Source organism: Sus scrofa, chromosome 6 (assembly GCF_054392235.1).
Source record: "Sus scrofa isolate SSC_HxYL_T2T_F1_AM1 chromosome 6, Sscrofa_HxYL_maternal_Yorkshire_Landrace_v2.0, whole genome shotgun sequence".
Lineage (NCBI taxonomy): Eukaryota > Metazoa > Chordata > Mammalia > Artiodactyla > Suidae > Sus > Sus scrofa.
This window is the reverse complement of record NC_139388.1, coordinates 155061436-155074006: the sequence shown is the minus strand read 5'-3', so window position 1 is coordinate 155074006 and position 12571 is coordinate 155061436. Positions and strand designations below refer to the sequence as shown.

Below are 12571 nucleotides of genomic sequence, written 5' to 3'. Positions count from 1 at the left end.
AGAGAAGGTGGGGCTCAGGCAGGTGGACCAGGCAGGAGTTTATCACAGGATCCTAGACGAGAGATGTGCTGGCCTCTGAAATGACCAAGCTGCAGTGTGGGTGAAGTAATATTGACAGAGAATCTATGAGGTGGCATTTAAAAGCTTGGTGATCCATCGACGTAGGGAAGAGACAGCATCGACAGCATCAAAGATCACTTCTGAGTTTCTTTCTTAGTGGATGTGCTGCTATTTTCTGTCATAAGGAACACAGCAGAAATCACTTTAAAGATGAAGATGAATTTTGTACAAATGGTGCTAAAACAACCAGACATCTGCATGGAGGTTCCAAAGCTAGGGGTCAAATTGGAGCAGTAGCTGCCAGCCTATACCACAGCCACAGCAACACCAGATCTGAACCCTGTCTGCAACCTACACCACAGCTCACGGCAATGCTGAATCCTTAACCTACTGAGCAATGCCAGGAAATGAACCTGCCTTCTCATGGATACTATTCAGATTCATTTCCGCTAAGCCACAGCAGGAAATCTGCCCCCCTCCCCAAAAAATGAATCTTGATACACAGACCTCATATCTTTACAAATTTACTCGAAATAGATTACAGAGTTAAATGTAAAATCCCAAATGAAAATCCTAGAAGATAACATAGGAGAAAATCTAGATGACTCTGGGTTTGGCAATGACTTTTTTTTTTTTCCTTTTAGGGCTGTACCTGTGGCACATGGAAGTTCCCAGGCTAGGGGTCAAATAGGAGCTGCCACTGATGGTCTATACCACAGAGACAGCAATACCCGATCTAAGCCACATTTGTGACCTAGGCCACAGCTTGTGGCAACGCCAGATCCTTAATTCACTGAGCAGGGACACAGACTGAACCTGTACCCTCACAAACACTACGTCAGATTCTTAACCCACTGAGCCACAATGGGAACTCCTGGTAATGACTTTTTAGATATGATGCCAAAAACACAGTACGTGAAATAATGATAAGCTAGACTTCATTAAAATTTAAAAATTCTGCTATGCAAAAGACACTTTCAAGAGAATGAGACAACAAGCCACACATTAGGAGAAAATTCTGCATAAGTCTTATCTGAGAAAAAACCATTATTGAAAATATGAACTCTTTAAAACTCAAGAGTAAGAAAAAAAGCAAATCATTAAAAAATAGGCCAAAGACCTTAACAGATAACTCACGAAATTAGATATACAGATGGCAAACAATCATACAAAAAGGTGTTTCATGTCATATCTCATCAAGGAAATGCAAATTAAAAAAACAGTAAGACACCACTACGCAACTGGATGGTCATAATCAAAAAACACCCACGACAACACCAACTGCTGGTGAGGATGTGGAGCCACAGGAACTCTCACTAAGTACTGGTGAAAATGTAAATGGATACAGCCACTTTATAAGGCAGTTTAACAATTTCTAACAAAACCACACATACCCTTACCACACAGTCCAGCAATCATGTTTCTTGGACTTTACCTAAAGGTGTTAAAAACTCTGTCCACACAGAAACCTTCACATATATGTTTGTAGCTGCTTTATTATAACTGCCAAAACTTGGAAACAACCATGATATCCTTTGGGAGATGGAAGGATAACTAAACTGTGGTATACCTGGGCAATGGACTATTATTACTCAGCCCTAAAAAGAAATAAGCTATAAAGCAATGAAAAGATATGGAGGAAGCTTAAATGCCTTATTCCCAAAGAGGCTGAACTAAAAAGGCTACATAGTCCATGATTCCAATTAAATAACTTTCTGGAAAAGGTAAAGCCTTGGAGAGAGTGAAATGATCAGTGGTTAGGCTGGGTTAGGGGGAGGGAGGGATGAACAGGCAGAGCAGAGAGAATTTTTAGGTCTGTGAAAATACTCTGCAAGATACTATAATGGTGGGTGCTTGTCACTATACATTTGTCTCAACTCATTGAGTCCACAACACCAGGACTGAACCCAAAAGCAAACTATATGGACTTTGGCTGATTATGCTGTGTCAGTGTAGGTTCATCAATTGTAACAAATGTACCACTGTTGTGAGAGGTGTTGATAATTAGGGAAATTATGTATGTGTGGGCAGGGAGTATATGGGAACTCTTGATACCTTCTGCTCAATTTTGCTGTGAACCTGCTCTAAAAAATAAAGCCTTACATTACATTAAAAAATCAAGATGAGGGGATTCCCTGGTGGTTCTGGATCTGGTGTTGTCACTGCTGTGGTGCAGGTTCATTCCCTAGCCCCAGAACCTTCTGTATGCCATGGGCCCAGCCAAAAAAAAAAAAAAAAAAAAAAAAAAAAAGGAGAAGAAGAAGGAGAAGAAGATGATGATAACAATGAAAATGCTGCATACAGGGCCAGAAAAAAATATAAGTAGAAATGTTTTAACGGGTAGTTATTACTTCCGACCCAATTTATAGATGAGGAAACTGAGGCTTAGAGGGGTGAAGGATTTTGCCCAAGGTCAAGCAGCACATGAAGTGCAGAGGGTAGAAGTTGAACTTAGGAAGTTTAACTTCCATGCCCACAAAGGTAGCCTTGTATAAAATGAGGTTTGGAGTGCATCTTAGTTTCCTATTGCTGCAGAAATGCTAATACTTTGTGATTGGATTTTAATTTTTTCTGGGTGAGTACCGTTGAGATTAAAGATTAAGCAAGTAAACATACGGAAAGTTCTACTCTAAAATTAATCACCAAATTCTTTTGTTTCGATGCCTGCCAGGTACCATTTTGATCTTGGGTATCCCTCTTTAAGGAATATGCTTGAGAAGATAATGAAATTTTAGGTCCAGGTTCAGTTTTTATCAAAGCATACTAGATACTCTCTAGTGAAGGTCTAGAACTTTGGGATGTGAGGTGTGTATATCAGGGTCTTTGGGGATACTCGGTATAAAACAAATCAAAGACAATTTATTATTTAAAAAATAATAGTACCGACAAAATAATTTTTTTATTATTTAAAAAATAATAGTACCGACAAAATAATTTTTTTATTATTTAAAAAATAATAGTACCTTACAAAAGTGTGGTAAGTACTACATGAGATAAATACAAAAATCTTAAAAACAATCATCTATCACTTATTAAATACATACTATGGACTACACACTGTGAAATATATGATTTTATTTAGCTCTACAGCAACCACATAAGATAATATCTCCACTTTAACTGTAAGGAAACTAAGATTCTAAGAGTTGGCCCATAATACGTGGCAGATTTGTCTGATCCCAAAGCACATGAGCGTAAAACATTAATCTGTGTAACCAGTGGTATAACTGGATGGTAAGTGGATAGTGAAAAGCTGAATCAGGAACCAGCCTGAGTTCTTCAGAGAAGCATAATATTTAGCTAAAGCTTTCTGTTAACATCTTTTTTAAATGCTTTTTAGTGCCACAGCCATGGCATATGGAAGTTCCCAGGCTAGGGGTCGAATCAGAGCTATAGCTGCCAGCTTACATGGCACAGCCATGGCAACGTGGGATCTGAGCCACGTCTGTGACCTACCCCACAGCTCACAGCAACACCAAATCCTTAACCCACTGGGTGAGGCCAGGGATCGAACCCACATCCTCATGGATGCCAGTCGGATTCATTTCTGCTGTGCCACAATGGGACTTCCTCTGTCAACATCTTAAAGGCTAGCAATCGACATCTACAGCCTAGATCACTGGAAGGGAAGCTAATTATTGACCTGCCTTGTGACTATGGGGAATAACTGAGATAGTACCTGACTTATCATAATGACACATATTAGGTGATTTAGTAGGCATCCCCCCCTCGCCTCCCACTTCCCTATTCTAATAATCTACTGGTTGGTCTTTTTTCGAGAACTACCTCCAGTAATCACCCACCATTTAATGTTTATGAAATTCTTATGCTGTACCAGGCATTGCTCTAAGCGTTGGGACCACGAAAGGCCTGAATAGATCAGCACAGGCTCGTTTCCTCACCCGCCTCCTGTAGACAAAAGTTACGGGTGGAACCAGGATGGAATGACAACTCCTGAGGTAAGTGAACTAAAGTGGAGTTATTTAATCTCAGATTAATTCATATTCCTGTTAACCCATTCTAGCATTCCCATTCACTCAAAAAACAAAACAAAACAAAAAAAACCAACTTTGAGCACGTCTTATGTTCCAGGAACTGTTCTAAGAACCAAGGATACAGCAACACATGAAACAGTTCCTGCCCTCACCAAGCTTACATTCTAGTAGGGAGAGAAAGGGAGAATACATAAACACACATAATTTCCAGGAGCAATAAGTGCCATGTAGAGAATGAAGTGGGATCCAGATTCAGAGAGCGACTAGTGGAGGGCTGGGGTAGTATTTGAGGACGAATGGCAGGGATAATACTTGAGCAGAGACTGAACAAGTGAGGAAGTAAGCCGTGCAAAGATCCAGGTAAGAGCAAAGGAAAAAGCCAGTATGAAAATCTTGAAATGGGAACCATTTTAGCATGTAGGAGCATGATAAGTAACCATGGGAGAATTGGCAGAAAAATGACATTTTTGGAAGTTCCCATCGTGGTTCAGTAGTAATGAATCTGACTAGTATCTATGAGGACATGGTTCAATCCCTGGCCTCATACAGTAGGTTAAGGATCAGGTGTTGCCGTGAGCTGTGGTGTAGGTCACAGACATGGCTCAGGTCCCACATTGCAGTGGATGTGGCTGTGGCTGTGGCTGTGGCCAGCAGCTGTAACTCTGATTTGACCCCCTAATCTGGGAACTTCCATGTGCCAAGGGTGTGGCCCTAAAAAGCAAAAAAAAAAAAAAAAAAGATATTTTGTCATGATATGACAAAGCAAATGACATCTGACTTTCATCATTTGTCTGTGAGGAGAATATATACAAGAAGGCAAGAGCAGAAGAGACATACAGTAGATCCACAACTCATTAAAAATTAATAAACAATAAAATTTCTTTTGAACACCTTTTAAAAGACTTGCTGCACTTATTTCAAGTAATTTGTGTCATGTCTCACTTGAACCACTCAAATCGTATAAAGAAGACATGGCATCCTTCCTGATCCTTGTGCTGTAATAATAAATTAATTTCACAATCTTAGGAGTCCAATTTTGAGGTCTGCCTGAAAATCAAAGATGGGACTGTGAGCCTTCATAATCATACCCACTTATATATAAAATTAGCTCACAGGAATAAAAGTTCAAACACCATACACTTTTTAAAGCATTCTGGTAAAACAACGTTTTTCTTTGGCATGTGCAGTCCAAATAGCTCTGACTTTCATCATTTTTCAAGTTTTAATCTCCACATGCTTGGCATATTCTGATAACATTGACAGGTTAAAAGCAACATTCTGTTATATGCCTAGCGATTGCTTGCAATTAACCTTAATTTAGGCTGAAAGTAGACTGAACAGCTGCCTCATAGCAACATTTCTAAATTTATTAGATAAATATCTCCAGAGAACTTCAGATTAAAAAGCAACAAAAACAAAACCTGCGACACTGCAGGCCTCCCTTAGTAAAGAGAATCTTAAAACAGCGCAGGTGCCAATAAGACTACTTTCTCTAGAAAAGAGACGTTGTTGGCCCTTATTACACAGAGTAGCCACAGATAACGATAGTGGAGATAAGAAAAGCGTAAGTTAAAACCTAAAGTACACATCTTTCCTTCCTTTTTTCTGTAAAAGGAATTTTTGAGTCCACAGCTATTTTACTCAAGGTATAACCACACTACAGCCAAAGGGTGAAGAACCCCTTGCAAATTCCAGATGGGGCTCCCCAATGCCTAATGTGACATCATTCCATTCCTTTAATATAAGTTTAGTAAAAGGTGACCATTATCACTGTCATCGTAATCTCTCAACATTACCTGATATTGTTTTCCCTACAGAGGTGCTCATAACTCTTACAGTAAAACAAGAAGCAAAATGGAGTTCCTGTCATGGCTCAGTGGTAATGAACCTGACTAGGATCCATGAGGATGCGGGTTTGATCCCTGGCCCCACTCAGTGGGTTAAGGATCCAGCACTGGCGTGAGCTGTGGTGTAGGTCACAGATGCGGTTCAGGTCTGGTGTTGCTGTGGCTGCGTTGTAGGCCAGCAGCTGCAGTTCTGGTTTGACTCCTGGCCTAGGAATTTCCATATGCCATGGATGTGGTCCTAAAATAAATAAATAAATAAATAAATAAGTAAGTAAGTAAGTAAGTAAGTAAGTAAATAAATAAAAAATAAAAACAAGCAGAAAAGACAGAAGACAAACTCAGGCCTGATTCTAAAGTCTTGTGTTGCTTAGATGACAAACAGTGCTGCTTAGATGACTAACCTTTGATATCATATGTTAGATCTTTTTCTTTGAAATGTATCTACTCTTTAAAATCAGAATTGTGTCAGAAATCAGGGTAAGCATATCTTGAAGTGGAAGGAAAGGGAGAAGAGAATAAAATTCTCTTGGGTTCTTTGTTCTAATTTACCTATACTATTATTTATTGTGCTCAATATAGGCATGCAAATAATGCATGTTTACTGTGGAAAAACTAGAAGGTTCCAATAAGCCAAAAGAAAAACTAAATAAAAATTGCCTGCAATCCCACCACCTAAGATGTCTTTAGTTTCATTTGACCTCAGCAAGACTAAGCAGAACGTGACAGTATGGGACTACCTAGCATCTCTCCTCTTATCACAATTAGGCTTTTTTTTTTTTTTTTTTTTGTCTTTTGCTATTTCTTTGGGCCGCTCCCGCGGCATATGGAGGTTCCCAGGCTAGGGGTCCAGTTGGAGCTGTAGCCGCCAGCCTACACCAGAGCCATAGCAACTCGGGATCCGAGCCGAGTCTGCAACCTACACCACAGCTCATGGCAACGCCGGATCGTTACCCCACTGAGCAAGGGCAGGGACCGAACCCGCAACCTCATGGTTCCTAGTCGGATTCGTTAACCACTGCGCCACGACGGGAACTCCACAATTAGGCTTTTGATCTAAACGTGCTGTAAATGTCAGATGAGGTAACAGCAGAAAAATCTTTGGGTTCTGGACAATAACCGCTGGTCTACCACATCCTTCTTTTAATATTCATAAAACATTTTGGCAATTGCATGATGTAAAGTTGAGAAGTTTGAATAAGTAAGTTCTTTTTTTCTTTTTAAACCAGCAAACTACCCGTTAAGTAAAAAGACCATATAGGAAGACAATTCCATCTTTACTGAACACATTGAACAACAAAGCTAGAAAAATCTCTAGTACACAATCATTAGCAGTAGAGTTCAAAGAATTAGAAAATTCTATCACATTGCAGGAGGATAGCAGTCAACAGACCTGAGTTTATTTCATGACCTTGGGCTAGTGAATCAATCTTTGTGGGACTCACTTTACTTATCTATAAAGTGGGCATAATGATAGCGACTCTTTAGGAAGATTCTCTAGAGCTTAATATCTTGCACATGGAGAGCAGTAAAAGGAACTTTTAACAAGCTAAAATCTTGAAAATTTAAGATATTAAGCCTCAATTTAAAATTTTTTTCCCTAAAAACATCTATTTTCTAAGAGAGTAGATGACAGTGTTTCTTCATCAGATAGTGACTAGCTTTGCTACATTTCCTAAGAATTAAGCTATTAGGCTCTATTGCAAAAGATACAGGAATGAGTACCACGCTGACTGGCTCAGCTACAAATGCACGGTTCCAGGACTCCACTGGGTACTCGGTGCTGTACAGAATTTTTATTCCTTCTCAATTAGTAACTTTTCTCATTTTCCAAATTTGTCTATTCCCCTTTCCTTCTCAGCAGTGGCGAATAAAGACCATTATGAATGAGCTTCCTATGTACTCCTTAAAACTATTGTCCTCTCTTGTCAAAGAGGGCAATTAGGTAACTCGGTCAACTATTTGACATCCTGAGCAAACTAACAGATTTGCTATTATTCCCTGATACCCATAACCAGCATTCTGTACTCTCAAGTGTGGCTTATCTTCTCCAGCTCCTGGGATGTGAGCAGCAGTCAGCACTAGTAAGTATGCAATGGTCAAACTGCAGAGCAGGGGGTAGTTGCAGGTCCTTGTAGCATTTTATCTACAGTTAATTTGCACTGGAATAATTAAGATTTAGTTATGGTTTGGTTTGAGTTTGGACTATTTTACTTCATTCTTTTTCTATTACCTTGATTAACTAAGGCTATATACATGGTTATATATACACACACACATCATTAAATAATTACAATTTGCCTAAAAAGGACAATTCTAAAAAAAAAATCAAAATGTACACTGTTTATTTATAAGTTAAACACCTTATAATAAGTTAAACACCAAATAATAAGGAATTACATAAATAATGATACAGACATGGAATACTCAGCAGCCATTAAAAATAATTTTGTAAAAGATTATTTACTGAAATAGAAAAATCTTTACAAGAAGAAGAAGCAGGCTACAAAACAGTATGGATAATACATCATTTTTGTGAAGAAAGATAAACATACAGGCATGGAAAAACTACTAGGACATATACAAAAATACTGTTATCTTTGAGCTCTGGAATGAATTTTTTCTTTGCTTTTATGTGTTACTCCAAAATTTCTGCGTTAAGTTTATATTAATTTTGTAAATAGAAAAAAAGCAAAATGGACGCTTATTTAAAGAAAGGAAGAAGGAAGGTACCAGAACCTTTGGGAATACCTACATTTAAGGTATGTGAATAAGAAAGATGAACCAACATCTTAGGCTTGTACTTTTTATGAACTTTTTTTTTTTTTTTTGCTAGTTTCTTGCCATTAGATTTATTTTAGCCTCCTAGCTGCCTGTCTGTATAATAATACTTAGCTTTAACTATCTAAGTTATAATAAGGGGGAAAAAACACAGAAATTTTTTGTTTGTTTTTTTAGGGTCACACCCACAGCATATGGAAGCTCCCAGGCTTGGGTTTGAATCAGAGCTACAGCTGCTGGCCTACACCACAGCTCATGGTAATGCAGGATCCTTAAGCCACTGAGAAAGGCCAGGGATCGAATCCACATCCTCATGGATACTAGTTGGGTTCGTTACTGCTGAGCCATGATGGGAACTCCAGAAAATTTTTGTGAAACAAAACATACCCCCAAACTAGTATTTCTCCTGGTCTTAGCAGGGGTCCTATGAACAAATGCTGGCTGTAGACCTAACAGAATCTTTGAAATCTTAAAAAGGTCCTTTAGCTTAATGAGAGAAGGTAAGAAATCTTTCTAGGTAAAGAGGTACTTTTGGATATTGTATTAATCCTTTCAGGCTATAGTACCATTTGTAAATGCTCCTGTAGAAACACTATTTCTATAGAAGTCAAAGAAACCTTTCCACCTTACTTTAGAGGGTTTGGAAGTAATCAGGAATGACTAAACTGATCCATCTCGCAATTGTGGTCACTGTTCTAAAAGCAGGGTTATCATATAAAACACCTCATATAAAGGCCATAATATATACTTCATTCACACACACACTGCTAACAAATAAATAGCCGTAATAATACAGTGCTCCATGAAACTAAAACAAACACCAAAAAACAGAACTGCATGCACATACTTTAAATGCAATCACATTAAAAAAAAAAAAAAAAGACCAAAAAAAACCTATTTGTAAAAATTACATATGTTAGGCAACAGGGAAAATACAGACTGGAAAAACTAAAGTGTTCTTGTCATATAAATTAAGAAAAGTATAGTGAAAATAAAGTCTAAAGGTTAAGAGTGTGCTGGGAAGGGACTTTACTTCTAGATTTTTACCAACAACTCTTTCAGAGCACAGTTTATGTAAATAAATACTTTTAGAAACACTTGCTTTGAAACAGACTTCATACCTGGTCAAGTTAATTATAACAATTACACGGAAAGCAAGATTAGTTTCAAGATTTAAGTGCAAGTATTTCTTATGTAATTATATGTATATGGCTGTAGCAACTTAAAAGACTTAAGATCTGAGCTTAGGTGATCCTGAAAGAAACTTCAAAGCACTATTTGCAACCAAAAGGAACTTCGGAATACTAGCAAATGGACATCAAGCTTAACTGAGAAAGTGAATCCCAAGGAAATGTAAGCCCCGAAGGGAGCTTGTGTTTTGTTCACTGCTGTATCCTAGAATCTAGAAGAGTGCCTCCCAGGAGTTCCCGTGTGGCTCAGTGGATTGGGGATCAGGCGTTGTCACTGCTGTGGAATAGGTTCGGTCCCTGGCCCAGGAGCTTCTGCCATGCCATGGGCACGACCATAAAAATAAATAAATAAATAACAAATAAATAAAATACATGGTAGACACTCAGTATTTTCATTAATGAACAAATCAGACACCATTCCGGGTATATATTAGGAGTCAATCCAAATTCACTTCATATATCAATACTTAAATAATCTACCAACTGAAGAAGCTGTTACTGAATGTCTAACATGTTATGAAGCTAACTGGACTATACTGTATATTTATGAGTGAAATGAGGGATGAAAAATTACGCTTTTTACTTTTGGGGAGCCCAGATGCCAGTAATTTTGAAATTGGTATGCCTGTTACTAAAGTTAAGAGTATGACAGAATTTTAGGGACATAACATTTCTTGTATTTCCATCTCTTAAAACCCTTCTAAACACAGGAAGAAAAACCAGTGCTAACGTACAGGTGCTGCTTCCTCCAGACACTGGTGCATCACTTAAGACACTTGTGCCGGCATCTGCTGGGCAGTGCTAACAGATGGAAGACATTATTCATCTGTTTGGTGTTCCCACCTTGTCCAGCCGGCTTCAAATATAACTGCACTGAGCTAGATGAGTCAGTATCTCGTCCTCCAAAAGCTAGTGTATCACTTCCAAAGCAAAAAGGAAAAAGTCCACACTTCAGAGGCCTGAATCAATGCCAGAAGTATCCATGTTGCCTCATGGTTTCAGACTCCGTGATGATCTTTAGCTCTTTGGATAGATACCAAGGCAAATACGGATCTGAAAGTGTCAGGAAAAACAGGTGGGTTGTCATATACAAGATTGCAGCCCCAGGCAATATAAATGGTATTTGTTTGCATCATGGATTAACTGCTTTGAAGGATCAAAATGCAGAAGACAGCAATATTCAATGTTTAAGATGATTTTCTTAATAATAAAGCACTAAAAATTGGAGTAAGTATAATTTTATTTTTCAGAAGTGAAGATGACAAGAGGCAACTTGCCTTTGGGAAAAGCATTAAAGAATATCAGCGTAGGAAGTCATCTATCTCAGAGACAGTAGCCTGAAAAGACTCTATTATCATGCAGCTCTCAAAGAAAATCCTAGTAAATAAATCTCAGATTGATATGCTTTTAACTAAAACAACAAAACAAAAACATCAGCAACAAAAAATTAAAAAGAATCCATAAAGTGGTATGTGAAGAAGGAAAAAAAAAACCTGGGAATTTACATATTGAGAGTTCTCTATCAAAATCAAGAAGGCTCAAATCCTAAAACAGAAAAGAGAAATATGTTAAAACACAATATTTTAAAAGAATCCAATGGGGTTATTGTAGATGCACATTTTAATGCTTTCATTTATTCAAGTCATTTTTTCTTACACTAGGAACACCTGCACATGTGCTATCAGAGATCACAGCATGACAATGTAGAGACCTGCCTTCTCAATGGGCCCTTCAAGTTTTGAATCTGGAACCCCAATCAAATGTTTATATGATAGGCTACAGAGAATGGAACTGCTTTTCAAGTTGCATTTGCTTACTTTTCACTTTATAGATTTTGCTGTTTTTAGGGCTGCCTCTGTGGCACATCGAAGTTCCCAGGCTAGGGGTCTAATCAGAGCTAGAGCTGCCAGCCTACACCACAGCCACAGCAATGTGAGGTCTAAGCCACATCTGTGACCTATGCCACAGCTCACAGCAATGCCGGATCCTTAACTCGCTGATAGAGACCAGGGATCGAACCCGAGTCCTGTCTTCATTCACAGATACTAGTCAGGTTTGTTACTGCTGAGCCACAACAGGAACTCTCACATTGTAGTTTTAAAATAATCTACATACTTTAAAAAGAGAAACAACAATTTATAGTGTGAAAATAAGGTGATGTGAAACTACACAACCTTTCTCATAAAGTAGGAGTAATAATTTCCAAGACAAAGATGCCTAATAAAAAATGCCACAGTGGAGAGTGAGGGTGGGAGGTGGAGAACAAGCTGTGGAAGGCACAGAAGACTTCAGTTCTAGATTCAGTTTAGCACTGATTACATTTTCTTAGGTCTCAATTAGCTTTCTTAGGTCTTAGTTTCTTCCCCGTTAAAGAGGCAGATGGATCTCTATGCTTCATCTCACTTTTAAATCCAAAGTCTCTTACAGTTTATAAGAAAAGATTTGAAAAACTTTTTGGATCATTGAATAAATTCCTCAGATCTTCTTTTTTTTTTTTAGTCTTTTTGCCTTTTCCAGGGCCGCTCCCGCAGCTTATGGAGGTTCCCAGAGCCTACACCAAAGCCACAGCAACGCGGGATCCAAGCTGCATCTGCGACCTACACCACAGGTCACGGCAATGCTGGATCCTTAACCCACTGAGCAAGGCCAGGGAATCGAACCTGCAACCTCATGGTTCCTAGTCATTCATTAACCGCTGCGC

The 12571-nt window shown here is 38.5% G+C and overlaps 1 protein-coding gene across 4 annotated transcripts in view; it reads right to left on the bottom strand.

Annotated features, from left to right (window-relative positions):
- Positions 1-11092: 11092 nt before the first annotated feature.
- Positions 11093-12571, bottom strand: part of TM2D1 (TM2 domain containing 1) — a 36846-nt gene continuing 35367 nt past the window's right edge. For all 4 annotated transcript variants that reach the window (XR_014808123.1, XM_084964862.1, XM_013988894.3 and 1 more), the window contains one exon: positions 11093-11415. Coding sequence is in view for 1 of the 4 variants with exons in the window: in XM_021096562.2 (XP_020952221.2) it covers positions 11278-11415 (138 nt within the window). In the remaining 3 variants the exon portion in view is untranslated. The remainder of the gene's footprint in view (positions 11416-12571) is intronic.